Consider the following 27,188-nt stretch of genomic DNA (forward strand, 5'->3'; position numbering starts at 1 on the left):
CTCAGTTCTAGGGATTTGATTTAGTTTCTTTTGAAGATTAAAGATTTATTTTTTAAATAAAGTTCTCCACAGAAGATTGGTTCTAATCTTACCAAGCCAAATTTAAATTTGCATTTTGAAAAAACCTTCCTGTGTCAAAAAGGGAAATTAGGTTGCTTACATAGAGTAGTGGGATGAATGAAAGTAAAGTGAAGTTGCTCAGTCGTGTCCGACTCTTTGTGACCCCGTGGATTGTAGCCTACGAGGCTCCTCCGTCTATGGGATTTTCCAGGCAAGAATACTGGAGTGGGTTGCCATTTCTTTCTCCAGGGGATCTTCCCAACCCAGGGATTGAACCCAGGTCTCCCACATTGTAGGCAGACGCTTTACCATCTGAGCCACCAGGGAAGTCCACCAGGGAAGTTCCCACGTAGCTCAGTCGGTAAAGTATCTCCCTGCAATGCGGGAGACGTGGGTTCAGTTTCTGGGTCAGGAAGTTCCCCTTGGGATGAATAGTGTCCTCCCAAAATTCATGCTCCCCTAGAATGTCAGAATGTGAACTTATCTGGAAAAAGAATCGGCAGGTGTAATTAAGGATCTCAAGGTGAGATCATTCTGGATTGAGGGTGGGCTCTAAATCCCATGACAGTGGCCTTATGAAAAGAGAAGACACAGAGACACAGCCAGCAAGTTGTGAAGATGGAGGCAGAGATGGGAATTAATCTGCCACAAGTCAAGGACTGCCTGGGGCCACCAGAACAGGAGGAAGCAAGGACAGAGTCTTCCCTAAGAGACTTCAGAAGGAACATGGCCCTGCTGACACCTTGATTTCAAATTTCTGGCCTCTAAAACTCAACAAGAAATCAATGCTTTAAGCCACTCTGTTTGAGGTACTTTGTTATAGCAGCACTAGGAAACTAATAAACTTGGATAAAAGTCTACGGTGAAATCGGAATACCAGGCATTCCAGACTTTTACAAGACTGGTTAAAATTGTCATAAGAGTTCTGAGACAAATAAGTCCAGCTGCTAGACTTTTATTATCCTTTTCAAACTATAATGAAATTGTATGGATAAATGAAGCTAAGACCCCTGATAATCCCATTTTTAGTGATTAAAAAAAATCTGCATTTCAATAATTGATTTCTTTCTGCCAGAGCTTATGCAACTACTATTCGATCTTCTAGTGGGTATTGAACAAAAGGAGAAATGTTCAAGGCAAGCAGAGGGACAGAAGAAACCAGAAAACTGGGTATTCTCCAGAAAGGCCACTGAAGAAGGGAATTACGTTCTTATTTTATACCATAAAATAAAGGAAAGACTTTCCAATACTTTTACAGCAGGTCAATGTCCTCTACTAATCATATGTAGTCTAGGGAGCCTGCTATCTTTAAAAAATTGAGGTGAAATCATGTAACATAAAATTAGCCATTTTGAAATGAACAGTGGCATTTTAGTACCATTTACAGTGTGCAACTACCACCTCCCCAAATTAGTCTTTTTGTGTCTTTTTTTCCTACTTAGCATAAAGTTGTTGAGGTACATCTCCACATATAACATAGTAAATGAGGTTCATATACCACAGGTTTATTTATCCATTCATCTGTTGATGGATACTTGGGCTGTCCACCTTTTTGCTATTGTGAATAGTGCTGCTTTGAATGTGTGTGTACATGTTATTTGAATACCAATTTCCAGTTCTTTTGTATCTATATATTAGAGTGTAACTGTTGGGTCATATGGTAATTTTATATTTAATATTCTGAGGAACTGCCAAACTTTCATGCTGCCACCAACAATGCTTGAGGGTTCTGATTTCTCTACATTCTCACCAATGCTTATTTCCTATTTTTAAAAATTACAGTCATTCTGATGGATGTGAAGTGGTGCCTCATTGTGGTTTCTATTTGTGTTTCCCTAATGGGTATTGAGCATCTTTTCATGTGCTTGGCCACTGTATATCTTTTTTGGAAAAATATCTGTGAGCTTTCTGCTCATTTTTTAAATTGGATTGTTTGTCATCGAGTTGTAAGAGTTCTTGATATATTATGGATACTAGACACATGACTTGGATCTAGTTTCTTCCATTCTGTAGGTTGTCTTTTTATTTTTTTGATGATGTTCTTCGATGCACAAAAGTTTTTAATTTTGATGGAGTCCATTTTATTTACAATTTCTTTTGTTGCCTGTGCTTTTGATGTCATATCTAAGAGTTCATTACTAAATCCAAGGTCATGAAGATTTTCTCCTAAGTGTTTTATGGTTTTAGCTCTTAAAAGTAGGTCATTGATCCATTTTGGTTTAATTTTTGTGCATAGTGTGAGGTAGGACTCCAACTTCTTTCTTTTGCATATGGGCATCCAGTTGTCCCAACACTGTTGAGGAGAGAGTTCTTTCACCAGCTACTTTTTGACACTGCTATAGCATATGCTAGTGGTAGTCAGTTCTAGAACCTAAGTCCTCTAGCTGCAGTGCATCAACTGCATAGCTGTATAGTTTGCAGTTCTAAGAGGTGACAGCCTTGTCCTCATCTGGTCACTTCTGTCACATACCTAAAAGGGGAGTCAGTGCTAGCTTGTCAGGATATCGTTCTCGGTGGTCAACAGATTAGCCCGTGAACAGATATGTTGGGTGTCGATGTAGAGATTTGCCTTTAGCTGTCATGTAAGTTTTTTTTCTTCTAAGTAACTTCAGACAAGCATTGTGAAAAGTACATTGTCTAAATTTTAAAAATGGTACCTAGAACCCAAGACAAAAGTAGGTTTTAGCATTTCTTTCCTAGGAAACCCTTCCCCAGAAATTTTCACCTACATGTCTGGTCAGTACTGTGTCAAGCAAGAGGTTACTCTTAACAGCAAGTGAGTCTGGGAAAGTGAGTGTTTTGCTTTCAGCCTCTATATAGAGAAGGCAGGGGAGGAGATGATTGGGAATGAATGTAGAGTGAGCCATTCTATAGTACCTGACACAGAGACAGACCTGTGCACGTGTGTTTACAACCTGGTATTACTATTTGCCTGGTAAATAGACTCAGATTGCTCTGTTGCTGCCCAATGGTCAAATAAGCTATTGTTATGATTCTCTAATATAAGTATACCATAGTTTTTAGTCCATAAAGACTAGAATTAGCATAGTTACTTCTGACTTGATCATTAAAACTAGGACTTTTTTTTAACCTTCTCAGGAGAGACCAAGAAGGCCCTGGAAGTCTATAGAGATGGGGATTCAAGTTTTAAGTTTCTCCTGTCATTTCTATGTTGAAACAGATGAAGAAATTACAGGTTTATTAACATTCATTAATTAATTCATATAATAACATAGGTACTATATGCTGGGGATGCTAAGAACTGAATTTCCAAGGTTGCATTCTGCTTGTGGCTTTGCCATGCACTAACTGGTTGTATAACATCAGATGTTGCACTTTGACTTGATGAAAAACTTCTCGTATACATTGTCATTGAATTCTCATAACATTTGTTAGGTAGGCAAAGAGGTGACAATCTTCACAAGGTCACACAGTTAAGTGGCAAAAGTTGCGATTATGACCTGGTCTGTCTGAGGCCCACGCCTGTGCCTTTTCCCCATTACACTGGTGTGACAGTTACCTAGGAATGATGTGTCTATTCAGGCTGTCAGCTAGTATCTTATAACAGCTTCCTTTCCCACAAGTCACTGAGACAGGTCCCAGAGGGCTCACATGGAGTAAAATGCCTTCAGATGTGAGGGTGCTCATGTAAGGAACAGCATAGAAGTGGCTGGATCTGTTTAACGTGTACCTCCTGGTACAGTTAGCTCAGTCACACAGTGGGGATGATGAGACCAGATCTTGATGCAAATAGACTGGCTCAGAGATCCTGACAGTGCTATGTTTTCTGAATAGAAAAGAGTGAAATTCAAGGAATTGCTCTGAGGAAGACAGCAGGTGACAGCAAATTGAGATTGATATGAAGTAGGAGAACTAGTTTTGAGTTGAAATCTGGGGCCCAGCATCCACACATACAGGTTGGTTTCTCTAAGGACCAAAGCTGCTGAGAAAAATCATCCAACCTGAGCTTGGAGTCCTGTCACATACTCCGTAAGGGACCAACTTAGGAGTCATGTGCTAGTTAGGGTCTCTGTGACCTCATCCTCGGCCCTTCTAACGTCTTCCACTTTCTCACATACATGCTAGATTTCAACATTAGCTCAAAATTCCTCAGGTGCTAATATTGCTTTTTGTGTGTGTTCGGCCCTGTTGTTTTTCTCTGCCTGAAACGTGTTTGATCACCTAATAAATTGTCTTTGTGTCAGCCCAAATTCTTATTCTGATTCTGGCTCCTAGACCTTGCTGCACGTCTGCAGGCAGTGTCTTGTAACTCTGTTATAGTAGTTGACACATTGCATTGGAATGATCTGTGTGTGATATGGACCTGTCTTTAGGTCAGATACTACAGCTTGACTCATTCAACATCCAATTTCCAACCATCTTATTAATATTCCTCCATACGGAAATCAGCAAACAAGGTAATAATGTTTGCCTTCCCAGATTCCTTTGCAGCCATGGGTGACCCAATGACATATGCTTCAGTCAATGAAATATAGGTCAGAATTCCTTGGGAGGGCTTTCTAGAATGAAAGACCATTTAAAAAGAAAAGGCTTTTGGCTCTTCCCCCTTCTGGCTTAGAAGGCAGATGCAATGTCAAGAGATAAAGCAACCATATTGTGACCATGAGGAATAAAGTTACGATGGCTCAGAAAAGGTTAAAGATGCCTGATTCTTTGTTTGCACCTTTGAGAGATACAGCAGTTCTAAACTATCTTCCTCTGGACTTCTTGTGTGGGGGGAAAGAAAAAAATCTGTCATTACCGCTATTTGTCTAGGTTACTGTTGATAGGGCTTTGCTATTTGTATCTGAAAATATTCTTACCTTCACTAGATCTACAAAATCTTCAGAACTTGGAGTTCTGTTTTACTCATTGGTGTATTCACAGGGCCCAGTAGAGGCATATAAAATATTTTTGGAATGAAGAATAAAAATTGACTTAGCAGAGAGCTGCATTGCACCTCACAGTGCCTGGCATTCAAAAAATATGAGTTTTCTTCATCTTTTTTTATCCTTGTACTTGTTTATTGTAATCATTCCACTTCAACATGTGTGAAATCAGGATGTATTTTACAATGGATGGGCATGTATTGTAGGACTTAATTTTCTTCCCTTAAAGCTATTCTACCAGTGATGCATCTTAAGCTCCAAGTTATCTTAGAATCCAGGGACTATGCCATTTTAACTATCAAGAGACAAAGGGCCCTGTCATTGTCAATATGGTCAGTAGTTCTTAAAAAAATCTTAGTGTCTCTCCAGTGCTCAGCAAATAATACTCATGGATGCCTTCCAGGACAGCATGTTAATTTCTCTACTTTGAGCCCAGGGGTTGCAGCAGAGCAGAAGCCCATTGAATATTTCTATATGACTCATAGCAGGTAACAGTACATCACAGACCTTGCTATGGGCTGGAGAAGGAGTGAGTGGTTATGCAGAACAATAAAGAAATCACCTAGAAGATGGAAAGGTCATGGTTGGGACTTCCCTGGTGGTCAAATGGTTAAGCATCCACCTTCCAATGCAGAGGAGGCGAATTCAACCCCTAGCCTGGGAACTTAAATCTCACATGCTGTGAGGCAACTAAGCCCATGTGCTGCAACTACTGAGCCCGTGTGCCACAACTAGAGAGAAGTCTGCACTCCACGGCTAGGAAAAACAAGGAGTGTGCATGTGGCAACTAACACCTGACACAGCCAAATAAATATTTCTAAAAAGAAAGGTTATAGATAATTTGAGCAGGTGATATTAACAAGACATACAGCACAAGGATATGGAGATTAAGGAAAAAGAAAATTCTATGTAATGGTCCTGACAATACTGGATATTCCACTTCCATGTCCCATGCTTACATGTTTATACTGGTTGTGAACCACTGGTACATTAATAGATTCATTTGAGTTCTCTGACAACTTTGAATCTCTGTAAGCCTATGTTCTTTACTGGGGACAGAAAAGTAGGAAAACTAGTATTTGAGTATTATTTGGAATTTAATTAACATCATTCAGCACCTTAATCTGAACTTGTAGAATACTTCCTTTCAACATTATAGAAAGAAATAGTATTCCCTGGTGGCTCAGCAGTGAACGAATCTGCCTTCAATGTAGGAGACCTGAATTCGATCCCTTGGTTGGGAAGATGCCCTGGAAGAGGGCATGGCAACCCACTCCAGTATTCTTGCCTGGCGTAGAGTCGGACACAACTGAAGTGACTAAGCAGCAGCAGCATGACAACCACCAAAAAATGGCACAATGAAGATGATGGACAGAGGTGATCACATTTTATAACTTTTATAAGCAAAGTTCAATAAGTTATCCTTCAGGTGGAGGGTTGTATTGTTGTTTGTAGGTTTTTGCTTTCCCCCTTTCCTGGAAGAGGCTTGTACATATCTGCCCATGCTCTTGACTTCTGGAGTAGTATGTTTCCATGCAGTGATTTTTGTAATGGTTGCATGTCATGTATTAGCCAATGGGATGTGAGCAGGTACAACAAATGCCCACAACTAAGCAGAAGCTTTGGAGAAGGCAATGGCACCCCACTCCAGTACTCTTGCCTGGAAAATCCCATGGACGGAGGAGCCTGGTAGGCTGTAGTCCATGGGGTCACTAAGAGTCGGACACGACTAAGCAACTTCACTTTCTCACTTTTCCCTTTCATGCACTGGAGAAGGAAATGGCAGTCCACTCCAGTATTCTTGCCTGGAGAATCCTAGGGACGGCAGAGCCTGGTGAGCTGCCGTCCATGGGGTCGCACAGAGTCGGACACGACTGAAGCGACTTAGCAGCAGCAGTAGCAAGCAGAAGCTTAAAGAGGCATCTCAAAATTCCTGTAGCCCTCTGGTTTCTACTCTTTTCAGAGCTAGTACATCTCAGATTGGGGCTGCTTCTTTAGCCTGGACCTGGGAATAGGAAGACAAGCAGAGACAAGCCATCGGCTGGACCAGAAACATGGGATCCATGGTATTGTAATCCACTAAGATTTGGGACTTCCCTGTTGGGCCAGTGGTTAGGAATCCACCAGTCAATGCAGGAGACACAGGTTCAATCCCTAGTCTGGGAGGATTCCACACACCTTTGGAGCAACTAAGCCCAAGCCCCACAACTACTGAGCCTGCCGTCTAGAGCCAGTGAGCCACAACTACTGAAACCCCTGCACCTAGAGCCCGAGCTCCACAACACGGATCAGCCCCCACTCGCTGCAACTAGAGAAAGACCACACACAGCAACAAAGACCCAGCATAGCTAAAGATGAATAAATAAATTTGTTGCTAAAGCAGACGACAAATATGACTGATACAAAAAAAAGTAAAAAAATTAAATTAGCTAATAGTTAGCATCTCAGTGACTTCCCTGGTGGCTCAGATGGTAAAAGTGTCTGCCTACAATGCGGGAGACCTGGGTTCGATCCCTGGGTAGGGAAGATCCCCTGGAGAAGGAAATGGCACCCCACTCCAGTACTCTTGCCTGGAAAATCCCATGGATGGAGGAGCCTGGTAGGCTACAGTCCATGTGGTCACAAAAAGTCAGACATGACTGAGCGACTTCACTACACTACGCTACTAGCATCTCAATATAATTCCCCACTTTATCTTCCCAGGTGGCACAGTGGTAAAGAATCCACCTTCCCAAGCAGGAAATGCAAAGAGAGACAGATTTGATCCCTGGATCGGGAAGATCCCCTGGGGAAGGAAATGGCAACCCACTCTGGTATTCTTGCCTGGAAAATTCCATGGACAGAGGAGCCAGGTGGGCTCCAGTCCATGAGATGGCAAAGAATTGGACATGACTGAGCAACTGTGCACACACAAGATGTGTGAGTCATCTTCACAGTAATTATACTTCAAACTTAAATCTAAAAGTTTACTTCCATTACCATCTGAATCATTTGTACTCTTTAAAATTGTACCCAGAAAACAATATTTTCACTGGGTTTTATAGCATATAAATTTTTTAGGGTTAAGAAAGTAGACTTTTTCCAATTTTTGAATCTATAACAATCTTGAATATCCTGAAGGTCCATGGCCTTATGTGACTTTGGAACAGATTTTCAAAGTTTGAACCAGAGTATTAGGGGAGAGGGGGAGGAGAAGAGGTAATTCTGGATAAATTCTTTAGAACAAGACAAAGTAGATCCTCCTGAGACAAAAACTCAGAAAATTTACAGTGGGATTGTCATGACATAAAGGTGAAAGGTTAATTACACAAACCTATGAATGCAATTGAGTGCATGTGCTACTGTTATGATTTTTGTATACTCCGAGATTAAAAATACAAATAATATTTTCCTAGATGCATGGACCCTAGACAAAATGTGTTGTGACTTTATTTTTAAACATGAAATTACTGCTATCTTATGATTCTGAGCTCTGTGGGCTCTGTAAATCATGTCTTTTTTCAACAGTACTTCAGACAGAATTTTGACTGTAGGAAACACTTTGCAAAATGTATTTAAGTGACAAAATAAAGTTTTAAGAGTTTGCAGCTGACAAAGTGATTCAGCAGCATTCAACATTTTAGGAAGGAAGACGGTATAATAGTGGTCAATTCCTCTTGAGTAAGTCATTCTCTTGAGATCAGATTCCTAATTTGCTAAAAGTGGGGTTTGTTCTAAATGGTTACTAAGTTCCCTTCCAGCTATAAAATTTTAGACTTAAAATTTTTTTTTTTAATCTTGGGATCGTTTTAGATTTACAGAAAAGTTGTGAAGATAATACAGACAGTTCTAAATGTTGTTTCCCTATTATAAACATCTTACCTTACTGTAGTACATCTGTTACCACTAAAACCAATATTGATACATTATTATTAACTTAAGTCCATACTTGATTCTGACTTCCTTAGCTTTCCCCTCATGTCCTTTTTCTGTCCTAGGATCCCATCCAGGATACAACATGCCATTTACTCATCACATCCCCTCAGGCTTCTTTTGGCTGTGACAGTTTCTTAGACTTTCCTTGACATTTTTGAGAGGTTCTAAGTCATGTGTTTTATAGAACCTTCCTCAATCTAGATTTGCATGGTGTCTTTCTCATGATTAGACTGGGGTTGTGGGTTTGAGAGAAGGCCCTAAAAGTAAAGTGCCTTTGCCCTCCTGTGATATCAAGGGTATGTGTCGTCATCCTGGTCAGGTTATGCTGATCCTGAACACCTGGCTGAGGTAGTGTTGGTCACATTTCTCCACTGCTCCTGGCCAAGCAGGAGCCCTCTTGGAAGATCAGTGTGCAGTGCACACGAAAGGAGTGGTATCTATGGAGTTTCTAATAGATTATTTGGAATTCTTCCTCATGGGAGATTTGTCTCTTCTCTTCTGTTTATTTATTCAGTCATTTATTTTTATCACTATGAGCTCATAGATATTTATTTTATACATTAGGATATATTCCAATACTACTTTATTTTATTGCTCAAATTGTTCTAAGTTTGGCCATTGAGAGCTCTTTCAGTTTGCTCCTGTGCTCCTTTGATATATATACCCAGTCACTTTTTTTTTTTTAGCACTTCTTTACTTTATGACATGATAATGCTCCAGGTTTATCTTATATACTTCTTGCCCCACTCCTAGAGTCAGCCATTTCTTCAAGGTGCCCTTTTATTAGAGGATAGTATTAGAAACCAAGACCTGAATTCTAGATGCATTTGTTGCTATTGAGATGCAGTTATTTCTAGGCCCTCAACTGAGGACAGGAAAATAAGTGTGTATATGCTAATCCATGCATATCTTTGCATATTTCTATATGGAACCATCTAAATCTACAGTAAGCTACACTTGAGTTCACACCTGTGTCTCTGACCCTAATCCATTACCAGACGGATCATCCTAGACATCTCCCCTTGCTCATCTGTAACCTTCCACTCCAACAGTAGAAAACCTGGCTCCCAACACCTGCCATCCATTTACCTAATTGTTCCATTCCAGTGTGTATGTATAGGGACTTCAGAATTGTTAACCCATCCTCCTCAAGGAACAACTTTGTCAACTGCAGTACAGTCCTGCTTCTGCACACTTCCTTTTGCCTTAGTCTTATAGACTCCACTCATTTCAAACATTATTTAGACTGGCACCTTTCCCACCATGTCCTTCAGTGAAGTTGTTTCATGGTTTGCTGTCATAATAATAGTATTCTTTTGCCACATTCTGCCTCCCATCTTGGGAATGTCCAAAATTTCTAAATGATTTTTTTTTTAATTTGCACACATTAAGGTTCACTCTTTGTGCTGTAAAGTTCTCTAGGTTTTGACAGATGCTTAGAGTCAGATAGCCACCATTACAGTATCCTACAGAGTAGTTTCAGCATCCTAAAAAAATCCTGTGCTTCACCTGTTCAACCCTCCTCCTTTCTACTGATCTGTTTACTGTTATAGCTTGACTTTTTCTAAAATTGAATATAAATGTAATCATTTTTGTGGGCTTCCCAGGTGGCACTAGTGGTAAAGAACCCACCTGCCAATGTAGAATATGTAAGAGATGCAGGTCCGATCCCTGGGTTGGGAAAATCGCCTGGAGGTGGGCATGGCAACCCACTCCAGTATTCCTGCCTGGAGAATCCCATGGACAGAACAGCCTGGTGTACTATAGTCCATAGGGGCGCACAGAGTTGGACCTGACTGAAGCAACTTAGCACTCACGTAATCATTTATGTAGCTACAAATGTAGCCTCAGATTGGCTTCTTTCATTAAACAAGATGCATTTAGGGTTTATCCATGTCGTTTTATGGCTTGTTAGATCATTCTTTTTTAAAATCACCGAATAATATTCCATTGTACGATTGACTATATTTTAAAAGATACATTCGCCTATTGAGGGACATCTTGGTTGCTTCCAGCTTGGGGTGATTATGAATAAAACTGCTACCTACATTTGCTTGCTGGTTTTTTGTGTGCACCTAAGCTTTCAAGTCAATTGTGTAAATACCTAGGACCACAACTGCTGGGCTGTTGGTGTGTTTAACTTATTAACAAACTGACAAACTATCTTCCATAGTGACTATACCATTTAGCATTTCCCATCAACGAAAAAGAATTCCTGTTGCTTCTAATTCTCACTGTAAATTGCTATTGTCAATTAAAATTGTTTTTAAGCCATTCTGATAGGTGTGTGTTGGTACTGTATTGTCATTTTAATTTGTATTTTCCCATTGACAAATGATGTTGGGTACCTTTTCATATGCTTGTTTGCTACTATATTTGGTAAGGTTTCCATTCAAATCTTTTGTCCATTTATTAATTGTCAGTGTTCTTATTGTTGAGTTTTGAGAGTTGTTTGTATATTTTGTTTACAAGTTCCTTATCGGATTTGTGTCTTGCAAATGTATTCTGCCAGTCTGTGACTTGTCATTTCATTCTCTTAATAGAGTCTTTCACAGAGCAGTAGCTTTTAATTTTAATAAAGCCAAACATGTTGATTTTTACTTTCTTGGATCACATTTTTGGTAGTAGTGTATCCAAAACCTCATTACCAAACCCAAAGTCATGTAGATTTTCTCCTATGTTTTCTCCTCGAAGTTTTAAAGGTTTGTATTTAGATCTATGATCTGTTCTGAGTTCACTTTTTATAAAGTCTGAAGACTTTTTCAAAGTAGAGGCTTTGAGATAGTTCACATACCATACCATTCATCTATTTAAAATGTACGATTCAGGGACTTCCCGGGTGGTCCAGTGGTTAAGAATCTACCTGCCAATGCACGGGGACATGGTTTGATCCCTGGTCTGGGAAGCTAAGCCCCGTACCCCACGACTGCTAAGCCAGTGTTGTAGAGCCCACGCTCCACAACAAGCTACCGCAATGAGAAGCCCACATACCACAACTAAAGAGTAGCCTCCTCCACTCACCACAACTAGAGAAAGCCTGAGTGCAGCAACAAAGACCCAGTGCAAAAATAAAAATAATAAAAATAAATAAATAAAACATGAAAAAGTGTACAATTCAGTGCTTTTTAGTACCTTTATTAACATTTTCTTTGCCTCAAAAGGAAGTCCTGTAGACTTAACTATCACTTCAATATCCCCCCAACCTCCCCTACCCTAAGCAACTGCTAATCTGTTTTCAGTCTCTATAGATTTATTTGGGGCATTTCATGTAAATGGAATAATATAATATATGACCTTCTGTGACTTATTTCTTTCACTTAGCTTAATATTTTCAAGGCTCATCCATACTGTAGCATGTATCAATACTTAGTTCCTTCTTATTGCCAAATAATATTCCATTGTATAGAGATACCAGTTTCTTTTGTTTATTCATCAGTTGGTGGACATTTGGGGTATTTCTCCTTTTTTGGCTATTATGAATAATGCTTCTTTGAGCTTTCTTGTACAAGTTTTTGTACAAATGTATGCTTTTGTTTATCTTGGGTATATGCTCAGGAGTGGAATTGCTGGCTCATTTTGTAACTTTATGTTTAAATACTTGAGTAGATGCCAGACTGGTTTCCAAAGGAGCTACACCATTTTACATTCCCACCAGCAGTGGGAATTTCTGATTTCCAATTTCTCTATATCTTTGCCAATAATTATTATCTGAGGTTTTCATTATATTTATCTAGTGGATAGTATAGTGGTATTTCATGGTTTCAATTTGCATTCTCCTGATGACTAAAAATATCAATCATTTTTTCATGAGCTTACTGGCCATTTGTATATCTTCTTTGGAGAAAGATCTATTCAGATTCTTTTCCTATGTTAAAATTGGGTCATCTGTCTCTTTATTACTGGGCTGTAAGAGTTTTTTATATACACACACATATATATATACACACACAAGTAAATTCATATATAAATACACAAATATATACAAATATATACATATTTATATACACACACACACAACACACACATATGATGCAAGTCCCTTATCAGATATATGATTTGCAAATATTTTTCCACATTCTGTTGTCTTTTCACTTTCTTGATAGTGCCCTTTTCACTGTCTTGACAGTGCCCCCAAATTTAGAAAGTTCAGACATTTTTAATTTTGATTTTCAAATTTACTTTCTTTCTTTTGTTGCTTGTGCTCCTGGTGACATATCTAAAAATCCATTGCCAAATCCAAGATCCTGAAGATTTACCCTTATGTTTCCTTCTAATAGTTTTACATTTTTATGTAAGACCTCTTCATTTAGATTTTTGGTCCATTTTGAGTTAATTTTTGTATGTGGTGCAAAGTGGGGCTCAACTTCATTCTCTGAGTTCCAGTTCTGGGGGCAGGGACAATGGCATTCTCTGTGTGACATTTTCACTTTAGGAGCTGAGCGCTTGGTAGTGAGGAGCAGCAAGCCTGGGTCTCCTGGCTTGTATCTCTAGGAGCAGTTGGGGCCTCATATTCTCTGTGGCACTGTGTCCCAGGCAGACACCCCCATCCCACAAGTGGGGGCTGGGCTAAAGATAGGAGCCCCACCTCTGCTGTATTTGAGGGGAAACCTAGCCTCAGCAACAGGTGGCTGCTGCAGGATGATAAATGGCCTGTCCCTCCTGGGAAAATAACCCTCCAGCTGGGAGCTGAAGGGAGAGGGAGCCCTGTATTCCCAGCTGCATCAGGTAGCCGGAGTTTCCCACTTGCTGAATCAGATGAAGGTGGTAGGGGGTGAGGGTGGGGAGAATGAGTCTTGGTTCAAATATCACAAGCTCACTTTTCTTATTTTTAGTCAATTTTCCTGAATGAGTGTTTTTTCAGTGGCTGTATACCCTTAGGACCATTTCCAGAGATTAAAGAATTTTTTAGAAACTATTTTCACCAGTTTTGCTGTGAGGTAGGTACAGAGAACTCTTCAATGTCATGCCACTGTAGATTCTTTTTTGATAACTCAAAGTCATAAGACTGTAGGCAGCAGAAAGCCAGAAAACTCAAATCCCAGTGCCCACATAATAATTCACTCTGTAAGTATTGATTAAGTATCAACTATGAAAATGGCTGAGAACTAAAAATGGATTGAGTTGACGGTAACTAAAGCAAGGGATTCTGCATTGGCAGACATACCATTATCCATATACTTTATGGAATATCTATTAATATAACATGTGAGATATAAGAATGGAAGATAAAAAGCTAAAAATCTATTTTAGGAATTAGATTTTCACAAAAAGAGAACACGTAAACCAAGGCAGCCTGCACTAAGTGTCCAGAGAATAAATGCTCCAGTTTTTCAGGGCATGTCAGGGAAGATTTCTGTGGAAGGAGAGTGTGCTGAACCAGGCTTGGAAGAAGGGTAGGATTCAGGCAGGTGGGATTGGGGGTGGGACACATTCCAAGCAGAGGTGCTGGAGAGGGCTTGTATTTGGTGTGTTTGAGCATTGAGTAGACCTGTCTTCTTGCTGTTCAGTGATCAAGTTGGAGAAAAGTGGTAGTGACCAAAAAGCAGCAGATTGGCTGTTGGACCAAGGAGTTTGGACTCTTGTCTTGTGGGCTGCTGAGACCAATGAGCGCCATCAACTACAAACTGAAACTTGCCATCTACCTCTATAAGGATTAAAGTATGTGCTGCTGACCTTCAACAGCCTCTGAAAGGAGTTCAGGGTGGAGCACAGAAATGAAGCACTCTGTGCTTGGGGTGGGGTGGGGGAATTGGCAGGATAGATCTTCAGACAGGTATTTTGAGGATCTCATTTTATAGGTCCAATTCTTATGTATCCTCATCTCTAGAAAAGCACTAAAATCCTTCATGGTGATGATTGTTTCTCATCACTGGCAAAAAGCTTCATGAGACTAGCAGAAATCTGTACATGTGCTTGATTGTATGTATTTCCCCCTTTGCCAGAATCAGGTGTATACTGACCTTCACCCCTGCCTCTTTGGAGCAGTTTCTCAGAGTTACCTGAGGCACCATTTCCCAGGCTGCAGTCCTCATTTTGCCCCAAATAAAACAGCACGTAACTCACATTGTACATTTTTTTTTAAAGTCAACAATGCTTTTTAGAAAAGAGTGAGCTGAGTAAAGAGATTTTAGGAAAATGGTTTTGCCTGTAGTGTGTAGAGAGAGTGAAGTGTGTGGGTATGTGTGTGTGCACGTGTATGCGCAGAGGAAGGCCAGAGCAAGGAGACCAGTTATTATACTCTTACAAAGAATTGAAGGTCTGGATTAAGTGAAGGGGGTGGGGATGGAAAGAAAGTGTCTGGTATATGGTAAAACATTATCTGGACCTCAATAAGGCCAACCAATTATTAAAGGAGACATGCAGTTTCCCTCAAAAAATACTAGAACCCAAGGTGATATGGGCTGATGTAGTCATTTAAGATACGACCCAAATTTTATTCATGGATTTCTCTTGCAGTAACTATTTACAATTAAACAGGGTCTCTTTATTTTTGAATTCGCATGTTTCTCTTCCTTCTTGTTACTTCAAAGTCCTCCTCCCCACAATTCGCTTTTATTTGTTCTCCAGTTAATCTCTAGTATGTTTTTGCAGGAGGAAACTTAGCGTTGCAACAACGCCAAAGATGTTGTATGATTTCAAAGATGAGTTTTCTCCCTTGAAAACAGATATCCGCCTAAAAAGGGGAGGCACGTGGCCAACTCTTGCCTTTCAGCACGTCTACGTGACCTTCAAAACTCCTTAGGACACGCCGGTTTGCTGCGGGGCTGCACCCCCGTCAGACTCAGGTTGGCAGAATCTCCCGGGGCTGCCGGGTGTGCACGGCTTGCGGTTCTGAAGCTAAGAGTTCACAGAACAATACAAAGACACGGACAAAAGCCAAACCACAGAACCCCATGCCTTACCACAGTGGGCGGATGGGTGAAGTCGCGGAAGAAAGGTTCTGCTCTTGCCCTTTTAAAATTCCGGTGCAGCAAACACACCCGCGCGCGCGCGCGCACACACACACACACGCCGGGTCGGCTTTCCCACTCCTTGCCACACTGCACCAGTGTCCTTCCCCGAGTCCTGATTCATGAACCGTGCCACCTTTGTCTCATTTTAAACTGTGCAGACTATTTTCATCCTCCCACCCCCTTCCCAGGTCCCCCCTCTCCCTTCCTCCACTGGAAAGCTCTGATGTAAGGCGCTCGCTAGGTGGGAGAGCGCTTCTCTACACCGGCTCGTGTCGGCGAGATCCCGAGAAGCCCCCCTCCGCGGAACCTCCGCCGGCGGGGGCCGCTGCCCGGAGGTCCGCTGCGGGCGCGGGGGTGAGCGCCTCGATCCCTTTAAGGTGTTGCCGCGCTCGCAGGAACCGGCGCGGGTCCCGAAGCGGGTGCGGAAGTCCTGCCGCCCTTCCCCGCCTCCCGCTTGCAAGCGTCCAGGGGGCCCAGCCGTCCTCCGCCCGCCGCGCACGGGCGGGCCATGCGGCTGTGAACCATGTCCTCCTCCTCCTCCTATGCCAAGAACGCGAGCGCGGACCGGCCGCACTCCCCAACCTCGCAGGTACCGCCCCCTCCTCCCCCTCCTCGCCCCGCCTTCGCGCCGGGCGAGCGGGGCCCCGGGTCCTAGGAGTCAGCGGCCCCGCTCCCCCACCCCTGCGCGGCGTCCTTCTTTCCTCCCGCCCCTCTTCTTTCTCCACCTCCTCCTCCTGCTCCTTCTCACCTCGTCCGGTCTCTGCGCTCCCGCTCCGGAGTCCGCAGCCTTCCCCAGCCCATGCCGCCGGGGACTCGGACCCCGCACCCTGAGAGTCTTTGTTAATGGATGTGGTGGGTGCTCGCGGGCGGCTCTTCCCGGGCATCTTTTCAGCCGTCGAGGCTTGAGTGGGTGGGTGGGGTGGAGGCTGTATGTGGGGACCGTGGAGGAGACTTGGGTGTGGGCTCTGGGGAACTCCCGGGGAGCTGGTCCCGAGGCGGACTCTAGCCTGGGGTGGTCGTCCGGCTCCCCACTGCCGCGTCCTCATGCGCTTCTCTCCGACCCCGTGTGTCGAGTGCAGGTGGCCCGAGGCACCACGACCCGGAGGAGCAGGTTGAAAAGATCCGATGGCAGCACCACTTCGACCAGCTTCATCCTCAGACAGGTAGGAGGCGGGCGCGGGGGGCGGTGGGGGTGGTGTCCCGGAGCTGAGCGCGGCCCCCTCTTGCGGGCGCGGCGGGCGGGGTCCCCGCGCTCCCCTTCCCTCCCGCGGCGTGCTCTGCGGCTGGTCTTTCTCCCTCCGTCCCGGTTCCCAAGTCTTAGGGTCCCGGGAAGTTAGTGCGTGTGGACGCGAGCCGGCTGGGACCTAGTTGAATTTAAGACTGGAAGTATTTCTTTTTGCACCTTCTATGTGCGAGGAAATGTTTTTAAGTCGTGTGACTTGACTTGACCAGAGCCCCGGGCGCCGAACAACTGCTTTGATTCGGCTGTTAGAAGCTCTTCTGTTTTGCCCTATTTTGAATACTCTTCTTTGTCATTTCCGAGCTCTGGTCAAAAGGAAAGACACTTTGAGCAGAAAGTTTGGTCTCGCTTTGGGACCTATTCTTTGGTTCGCTCGGTTAGGGAAAGACTCCCGGATCTGGTTTAAATCCAAGTAAGCGAAGACCTGCACTCAGTTTCTGGGGTCTGGGTGCTGCTACACTTAATGTTTGTTTTCTTAGTGATTATTTTCTTCTGCGTGGTTCTAGCGCGCGTTGAGTGTGATAAAGATCACTGGTTCCACCGAATGCTGAAGTGCCTTTTACCTTAACACAGGAAATTGGTCCTTAATTTCGTACTGTCCATGGGCTACAGAGAAACCACTCCTTCATAGCTGCTGGGTGCTAGAGAGATCATGCGAAAAGCAATCACCTTGATTTCTCTTTGGAAGAGAAGCTATCGAGGTGTGTGAGTTCAGGGTACCCTGGGAGCACAGTGGTCATCGCACCAAGGCTCCGCTGTGGGCTGCTGGAATGACCTTGGGAAGCTCTTTTCCCTCTAGGTAACTCAGATCATCGTGTACTGTGTTTTTAACCTATGATGGCAGCTGCATTGTGTTTCTTTAGTGATTATCCTCAATCTAAACAGATTACCCCAGAGGAATGGGCATTAGACTCAAAACTGGACTCAGACCTCTCCTATAAAGTCCATAAGGCCTATTTACATACTATTTATTACACAGGCATTCATTTTCTTCAGGAACAGAAATTACTACAACTACTCTTTCATTCAGTGAGTACTAAGTGTGTGCATTATTAAAATAAATATATTTTGGATTCTGAATTCAAAAAGTGTATTCTATCCTTTTTGCAGTGTTTAGATTATTTACATATTTAATAAAGCAAACACATTCTTCATCTTTTACAAAAATCGACTTATGTGACTGAGATCTTGTTTATGTTTATTTTGTAGATGCCTATTTTTGGTAGTGTTTTATTATTATAGATTCTTAGAAATATTAATTATACAGCAGTGTATTCCATGAGGCATTTGACTGACACTTTTGAGTTTATCTGTACAATCACTTCAGTAATGTTTTATTCTTCCAAGCACACTCAATATTCTTTATATTAATCTTATTCTTTCCTCAAGTTAAATAATAAGTGGGATAAGGCATGTATAAGTTCTTGTTAAATGTGCTGGTGTGTATCGGCTTAAAAATGTAAAAAGTATTCATGCTGAATAATTTTGAGAGTAACTTAAACTGTCGCAGATTTTGGGAACAAATATATTTCATAAGTCTTTCTGAAACTAGGCTAGGATTTGTTGGTTTAATAAGATGATCTAATTTAAATTTGGACATTTTGTTGTAATGGTATTATTAACATATACACAATCTTACTAATTTTTCTGCACAGAAATAATACATAATTTTTATGAGCACTTACAGCTCAGTAAGCATCCTGTATATGATTTTCTTTAAATGTCATAATACAGACTTCTATAATGACTATGATAAAATAACTGAGGAATTTTTATTTATTTGACAAGAGATGAAAAAATGATTCCAAATGGAACTTTAACACTGTATTTTGAAATTAAATTGAACAGTTTTCACCCAAATGCCAAAAAAAAAAATTTGTTTAAAAAAAGACCAGCAGCTGTTTTATGTTACTGGAGACTCATTATTTGTAGAATGACCAGTGACTTATTGTTTTTGAATTCTTGATCTATTTCAAAATCTGTGTGATGCCTTTGCACAAGAAGAAGATAGTAAAGATATCTGTAAAAACAGTGCTGCTCATTTCTCTGATATATAATCTACAAAGATATGGGGGGTAAAGCTTTCACTTATTAAAAAAAAAAATGTATTGAATCAGAGAGGAAAATCCGGGCTGGTGGTGAAGAATAGAGGACAGTTGGCAAACTCATCAAATAGAACAGTGTTTCTTGTTTGAGCTGGTAAAAAAAATCTCAGTGTTCATGTGTATATATGCACAGATGTATGTATGTGCACACACATACACATGCACACGTGTGAGTTGGCCTGAAAATGAACAGACTAAGACAGAGAGCCTGTCTCTCCCCCTGAGGACTGCTCACAAAACCCCTCAGGCGTCTTTGACCTTATTTGCTGATCTGCTGGATTGCCGCCCTCCACAGTTTAGGAGGGATGGAGGTTTTGGAATGAATCCAGGGAGCAACTAAATGATTTCTTTGAGGAAAGGTGAGAAGGTTAAGTATTTTGCCACTGAAAAAAGAGAGAGAACTAGGGGTGACCCAGTAGTGATCCTCAAAGTGTACAGGAAGACTGTCCTTTGGAAATGTGGTGGGCTGTTCTGTTGGAGGATGAAACTCAACAATTGGCTACAATTAGAAGGGAATGATACTTTATAGAAAGACTTTCCAAAGAGGGTTGATATCACTGAAATGGCTTTCCAGGAAAGGCTGTAGAATTTTCTCTCAGGAGATCACTTTTGACAGGCTATTTATGAATGGATTGTTTATTCATGTTTTAAATTTTTAGGAAGCACGTACTAAACATTTGATATGTACCTTTCCCTGGGCTAGATATTGTGGAATAGGAATGAAAAGATGAATGAGACACAGCCCCTGTACCTAAAGGATCTTCTGATATAGTTACAGAGACATAGATGTATGCAATTAATATGGTGAAATGGAGCAAGGAATTAGGGTGCCTGCAGAATGCCCACGTGTGCTGAGTATGTGAGAACCATGGGTGTCACAGCACATGCAGTTTGTGTGGTAGAGTGTTCCAGGTTATTCTCACTGGGGTTATTCCCAGTTTTTTCTCCTCTGGGGTTCAAAGGAAAATCTGATCAGAGTGGCTTGTTGACTTCTCCTTAAGATTGCCCACATGAAAACTGCAGAGTCTTAGTAAGACCTGGCTCCTACCAGCTTCCAGCCTCATCCTAGGCCACGATCTTAGTTCTGGAAACTGATCTTGAACATACCACTCTCCCTCCTGCCACAGACCCTACGCACATGTGGAGTTCTCTGTGTGGAGGCTCTCCCCTCTGCCTAGCTGATTTTTTAATCTTCCTTGAAACCTAACTTTAGTTTCCACTTCTTTTTCTAATCTCCCTAATAAGGTCAGTTCCTTAACCAAGTACCCAGAGTGCACTGTGCTAGTTCTCAATAGTACCATTGCTGTTTATTTAACACTTAACTATTTAACATGTCATTACATGTTTTGTTAATGTCTGTTTCCCCATCCAGATAACAAATTCCACTGGGGCAGGGACATGTCTGCATTTGGTCTCCATTTTCTCCTCAGCATTTAGCATAGTAGGTGTTCAATAAATATTTGAAAGAAGCACTGGTTATACACACATTTCTCTGATTTGAAAGAATGAAGGGGTAGATGGAATGATGGAAGACTATCTTGATATATTTTAGGCATGAGGTTCTGCTCCAATATTAAACTCTTTATTTAATGGGGGAGAAATTGCCTCCTAACTGCTATCCCAAATTTAGTGACTTAAAAAAAAAATTAAAAAAATTTTTTCTGTGTACTGAGCAGACACAGTTCTTCTTTGTGTGATGTTATCTGGGTACTGAGAAGGCTGAAGGGTCTGAAGTATCCTTACATGTGTGGTTGGTAGTTGGTGCTGGCTGCTGGCTGAGAACTCAAGTGGAGTTTTTGGCAGAGGTTCACTTTCCGTCCACCTGGACCTGTCAGCGTGGTTGCTTGAGTTTCCTCACAACATGGTATCTGTGTTCCAAGCAGGAACATCCCAAGAAGTAAAGGCTGAAGCTGTAGACTTCATGGTGGTAGTTTAGACACTAAGTTGTGTCCAACTCTTACGACCCCATGGACTGTAGCCCACCAGGCTCCTCTGTCCATAGGATTCTCTAGGCAAGACTACTGGAGTGGCTTGCCATTTCCTCCTCCAGAGGATTTTCCCAACCCAGGGATCAAACCTGGGTCTCCTTCATTGCACACAGATTCTTTACTGACTTAGTTAGGAGGAAAGCGCATGTAGCTATGAAGACTGTAGACTTCATAGTAGCTATGTAGCCATGTAGTTCATAGTAGCTACATAGTAGCTGTGTAGCCATGTAGCCATAGTAGCTATGTAGCCATGTAGACTTCATAGTTGATATCAAAAGCTACATGACTTCACTTCTGTTACAATCGCTAAGTAAAAACAAATCAAAGGGACAGCCAGTTTCAAAGGGAAGAAAAATAAACTCTCTTTTGATGGGGTGCAGCAAGGTCACCTTACAAAGGAGCAGATAGAACGGAAGATATTGTTGCAGCCACCTTTGGAACCGTCTACTTTCAAGCAAGCTTCCTTCTGTGTTTTTTTTTAGATATGCTAATCTGATGATCATTACAATGATTCAGTGAACCTACATTATATGTAGAGATCTAAAACACATTCAGATACTAAGTTGATACTATAATAAAGCAAGTTGGCAAAAATATTCTTTGGGTTCTAATTTGAGCACCGGTTATAGACACATTTCTCTGATGAAATGCAAATTCATCAACAGAAGGTATATGCTTTGTTGCTTAGCTCTAAGAATAATCATACGCTTGAAGTCATGCATATGTGCAAAATTTATCCATAAGCTTTGAATCACAAAATTTTAGAACAGGAAGAGATTGTGGAGGGAAAGTACTTTGATTCCCCATTTTCAGATGAATGAAATACAGACCCGAGGAGTTAAGGCCTTACCAAGGTCACACCAATAGATAGTAGCAGAACTGAGACAGGAGACCCCGGCTCAGATTCTATAGTTTCCCCACAGTACCTTTCATCCCTGAATAATCCAGCCAGGCACACAAACACACATGGATATGGACACATGAAAAGACTTACTCCTCTTAGATCCTAGAAATATTCCTGGTTTATATGGTTACTGTGAAGAGCAAAGCAACCCCTGAAGATTCTGGAGACTCTAGATTTTCCCGGTTTTATCATGGGATGGAATTTTTGTTTGCATGGTTTATGGTTCATGGAGGTTTTTTAGTTTCTTTACTTACTAACGTTCTAGTCATTTTAGTAGCCAGTCTAGCCAGAAAACAAAACAAAACTCAAAGGACTTGAAAGTAGAGACAGGATTGAACAGGTGAGGCAAGAGCTTAGAAGCTAAACTTACAGGTTAGCAACATCAGGAAGCCAGTATCACCTCCAGGCTAAAAGGACAAGGGGAGGACATTGCACTGGAACCCAGGGGCCAGAATCACCTGGTGGATGCTGGAACTGCTGGGGTACTATTCATACGGGCAAGAGACACAGAGGCAATACAGCCAGAGAAGCCATTTGAGGTGGAGAAAATGGGGAGAAACACTGGCTTCATCATTTCTTCTGCTCCCCACTCCACCCCTGCCCAGTCTCTCACTGGCTGAGCTGGACACCAGCTGACATAAGACACTGGGAAACTGCCTGCAGGCCGTGACCCCCCCTGAGACAGAAAGCAGAGCAGAAAAAGGAGAGGATGATTCTGAGGAAAACAGGCCAGGACTGGCACAACCATTATTATATTTTAACTGCATGGAAGATACTAGTGAATCATTTTCACCAGCCAAATCGGAAGTTTTTCCTTGCTCTATAAGTAGACTGTCCTTGCTAAACAGTATAATCCAGTGATAGGGAACTTTAAGGAAAAGTTTATACCTCTTTCCTTTGTGAATTTTATCTGGAATGCACCTTCCGAAATTGAGACCTGATAGAGCAAAAAAGAACTCTGCCTCTGGTGGCAAATGGTGCTTCATTCTGGCTCTTGGGCTTGAATAAATGGAACTGAATTTATGAAGCTTCTGATTGAGAAATCTAATTACTGGACAGCTAACCAGTTAAGCACTCATTTTTGCTTTTCTCCGAGTTTCTGTTCTTGACACACTGAGTTCCCTAAATCTCATTTTTGTAGAATAAAGAACTATTTATCCTTCAGTTTAGGTTGATAAGATTTTATTGAAGCTTACATAAATTCTGATTCACATTTGAATCCTTCTAGAAAATTATAGGATGCTGCATGGAAACTTAAACTGAAAATGACCTTGGTTTCACTGTGACCCTCTCCTTGTAATTACTCCACATGCTGTCCTAGACAATGTCCCTGGGAATCAAGGGGCAGAGATGGTTCCTTCATCAAGGGAAAAGGCAAGGGCAAGGTGGAAAAGAATGTAGTTTTGTTCAAGCATGTTGTAGAGCTGGTTGCAGAAATCAGTCTCTTGGCCCCTGATGAGTCTACCGACTCAGTGGGCTCAGCTGGGCCCAGCACATAGAGTTCTGACCCATCTTTTCTGGTTTAGGCTGTGACCTTGTCCAAGGTCATCATCGTCCTCCAAGTTTGGCCCTTTCTTGGTCTCCTTTCTGTGGCTTGGACTCAGAAGAAAGCATAAGCCCGAACCAGGGTGACTGGGCTTATACCTCACTCAGATTCACTGAACCCCAGGAAATGGCCACAGACTTGTGGGAACCGGGCAGGCAGCCCTATCCTATGCTCGGTCACTGCAGAGTACTTCCTAAAACAGCACCGCCCTCACTGCCTGCTCGCCCTTCTCAGCAGGAGTGCGTGTGTGAGAGAGAGAAACATCTGAGTCCCTGTCTTTGTAGGCAGAGCCCCTGGATGGTGTTTACTTCCTTTGAGCCCAGATATGGCACTAGTATTTCTTTTGTGAGCTGTGCAGAGCACTTCCTTACTGTCCCCAATCACACATACTCTGCAGATTTGAACCCATCAAGTTGATAAGACGAGCTAGGCTGTTATCCCCCAAGCATCCCCATAAAACCTCATCCTCTTGCAAGAGGTGGGTATGGTCCTGCCTTCACACAGTTACATGCCCTCTTTCTTCCTGAGCCAGGAAAACGTAGAAGAAACACTCTTCTTTCTTGAAGAGTCTAAGTTATGAACTTGACTACAGACTACGCATCAGGAATTTTACATGGATTTAACCATGTGAACTCTGGCAGGAAGAGGGGGAGGGCTAGAACTAGAAGCCTGAATTCATGAAGAGGCTAAATTATAGATTCAATTTTAAGGGAATGGTTTTACTGCTTTCAAGTAACAGTAATGACAAGCTGTGTGCTTCCGCAGCCTGCATTCAGAAAGCAAGGCTGATGAATTACGAACACCTGGCTTGAATATAGACGGTGCTTTGAAATTCCTTGAAGACGGTTTTCATTTTAACTAGAAAAACATGTGCCTCTGTAAACTTTCCTGCTTTCTTTACTCTGTCCTTATGACACCCATAAACAGAGCAGAGATAATTACTTGAATCAGAAGGGATGGTGTAAAGCATCTTGCTTTATGTACTGAAACTGTTAGGTGGGGCTGTAAAAATGAGGCACACTCACTAAATCTTTCTGATCATTTCCCTGTAATCATTTGGATGACAAAGTGTGCCTATTTTACTTCTCATTTTATGTTCTTTTCTGTTGATGGAGGTATCTTTCTCTGGGGCTGCAATTTAAATTGCTAGAGCAGTAGTTTTGTTTTGAGAGGAAATATTTTGTAAACAAACTTGAAAAGAATCTGCATTTTTTTTCTAGGTTGTCAGAATTACTAGTGGTAAGCTTTTGTACTGTTCACTGTGTCTGAATATTATGATATTCTTTTTTAACTCCTCGGGAAAATTTTTTGCAATTTCTTCGTTAATGCAGGAAGGACCAGCAGTAATGGAAATGCATAATAAGTCATGTAGATGAGTTTATCATCCTGTCCCACTTCGTTCTCCAGTGGCCCAGTGCTAGGATAACTCAAAGGCTGATTATAAAACCCTCACTGTTAAGATTGGAGTGCTTTGTGGCCATGGCTTAATTATTTGACCTCTTTGTGTGTGTGTGTGTGTGTGTGTGTGTATAGAACAGAAAGAAGGAAGTCATCTTTCAGGAATTCAAAGGCTATATTCTGTTATCACCATAATCTAATTTTAGAACATCTCCATCACCCTGGAATCAAATCTTGCACCCATTAGCTATCATTCTCCAACCTCCTTCCTACCCCCAGCCCCAGCTCTTTGTGGTGTTGTTTAGTTGATAAGTCATGTTTGACTCTTTAGTGACCCCATGGACTGTAACCCACCAGGCTTCTCTGTCCATGGGGATTCTCCAGGCGAGAATACTGGAGTGGGTTGCCATTTCCTCCTCCAGAGGATCTTCCTGACCCAGGGATCAAGCCCATGTCTCCTGCATTGGCAGGCAGATTCTTTACTGCTGAGCCACCAAGGAAGCCTACCTCCAGCCCTGGGCAGTCACTCATCTACTCTCTGTCTCTATAGATTTGCCTGTTTCGAACATTTCATTCCAGGTTACATTCATGTAACTGGAATCATACAATAATATGTGATCTTTTGGGATCGGGTTTGGATTATTTCATTAACATATTCTCAAAACCAGCCTGAAAGTTTTCCATTGGTAGCTGCTGGTCTAAATGTGCAAACATTTGCTTGCCTGTGGAAAGGGACTTGCCTTTTCTTAATCCTAGATCCAGACAGCATTTTAAGTTGTGGTGGTAAATGGGGTGGATGATTTGATTCATTTTAGAGCTGCAGTGTCAGGTTATAAAGCTGAATTTGGGGGGCAGGGGTAAAACTGTTTGACCTGCATGAAAACCAAATCCCTGACCTTGGCCTTCTTGTCATCAGGATTAAACAAAACTGAGTAACTCCTATCTATAGAAGGGATTTATGTAATAGAATGAGATCGACAGGATTAAAGAAAAGTGTCTGAGCAATGTAAGTGGTCATTGCCATCATTTTCAATAGTTTTTAGTAATAGAAATGCCTTATGTCTTACAATTCAAAATACTTCTTTTATTTTATCTATGTGTTCATAATAACTCAGCTCTGGTAAATTATATTTCTTCCATGAGAGACGCAATTAATGAGAAAGCAGAGTGCTTGAGTCCTAAGCTAAGTACAATATTTATGAGAATTATTGGGTGTATAAAACCGTACTTTCTGTGTGGCAGGTGCTGCTCAATTATATTTGAGTGCTTCCCTGGGGGACAAAAGTCAATTATCAACACAGTCGTGTGGGAGAGAAATAGGTCAGCTGCAAACATTCTCTGCTAATTTCAGAGAGCTCGAGGGGTGATTTCGATTGGGGGATTTTTTTTTTTTTATCTTTTGGTCTCAGTATTGTAGGAAGACCTGGTTAGGGAAGACTCAGTTTTTCATTTGGGTGTCTTATGCAGTTACTTTACTTTGATCATGTAAAATGAAGATTAAATAAAATATCTTTTAGAAAACTGTCAAATTTACATTGTAAGAGTAATGTGTACCATGGGTATTATTATTATTACTGTTTCTTGTACATTAGTAGAAATGCTCAGGGTTTAAACTCACCTGATAAAATGCAAATTTCGTATTTCCATGTATTTTATTTAGTATTTCTACATAGGAAGAATAAAAATGGTTAATTGTAAAAAAAAAAAGACATTGTTTTTTTTTTTAAATTATGTATATATTTTTATTGTGGAAAAGTACACATGACAAACTTTACCATTGTAACCACTTTTAAAGGCTTAATTCAGTGAGGTTAAGTCCATTCACTAGAGCTGTTTTTTAAATGAATGTGGCAGGTTATTTTAAAAGTGCGGACCAGGTAACACTTAATATAACCTACTTTGAAATACACTAAAAATGTCCACCATTGTCCAGGCCTCCAAATACAACTGTGGCCTTATTTGAAGCAATAGCAGCAGCGGGAAACATGCCCTAGAGCACATCCCTGAGCAGTGGGAACCCCAGTTGAGCAGAACCAGGGGCACTGTGAACCCCACGCTGGGCGTGGGAAGGTGGGTGGGGATAGATTGGGGCTCTGGCCCAGGGCGCCTGTTTTCTTCTTCCTCCGCTGTCTGAGATCCGATCAGTTTCTAGATAATTTGGGTTAACGAGCAGTCTATTTTAAAATTGTG

At 41.6% G+C, this 27,188-nt stretch overlaps 1 protein-coding gene and 1 long non-coding RNA gene across 4 annotated transcripts in view; both read left to right on the forward strand.

Annotated features, from left to right (window-relative positions):
- The first annotated feature begins 6,717 nt into the window (after positions 1 to 6,717).
- LOC145541482 (uncharacterized) lies at positions 6,718 to 11,464 on the forward strand. The gene is made up of 2 exons (XR_014079051.1): positions 6,718 to 7,015; positions 7,653 to 11,464. It is a non-coding gene; the product is annotated as an uncharacterized LOC145541482 (long non-coding RNA).
- A 1,585-nt stretch (positions 11,465 to 13,049) lies between these two features.
- Positions 13,050 to 27,188, forward strand: part of CACNB4 (calcium voltage-gated channel auxiliary subunit beta 4) — a 272,610-nt gene continuing 258,471 nt past the window's right edge. For 2 of the 3 annotated variants that reach the window (XM_081578067.1, XM_081578071.1), the window contains exons 1-2: positions 13,050 to 16,406; positions 16,897 to 16,980. In XM_081578067.1, coding sequence (XP_081434193.1) covers positions 16,341 to 16,406; positions 16,897 to 16,980 — 150 coding nt within the window. In that variant the 5' untranslated portion in view covers positions 13,050 to 16,340. Of the gene's footprint in view, positions 16,407 to 16,660; positions 16,670 to 16,896; positions 16,981 to 27,188 lie in introns of those variants that run through there. The other variant, XM_081578068.1, reaches the window with a different exon arrangement.

Source organism: Giraffa tippelskirchi, chromosome 3 (genome assembly GCF_054371585.1).
Source record: "Giraffa tippelskirchi isolate mGirTip1 chromosome 3, T2T-mGirTip1v1.2.pri, whole genome shotgun sequence".
Lineage (NCBI taxonomy): Eukaryota > Metazoa > Chordata > Mammalia > Artiodactyla > Giraffidae > Giraffa > Giraffa tippelskirchi.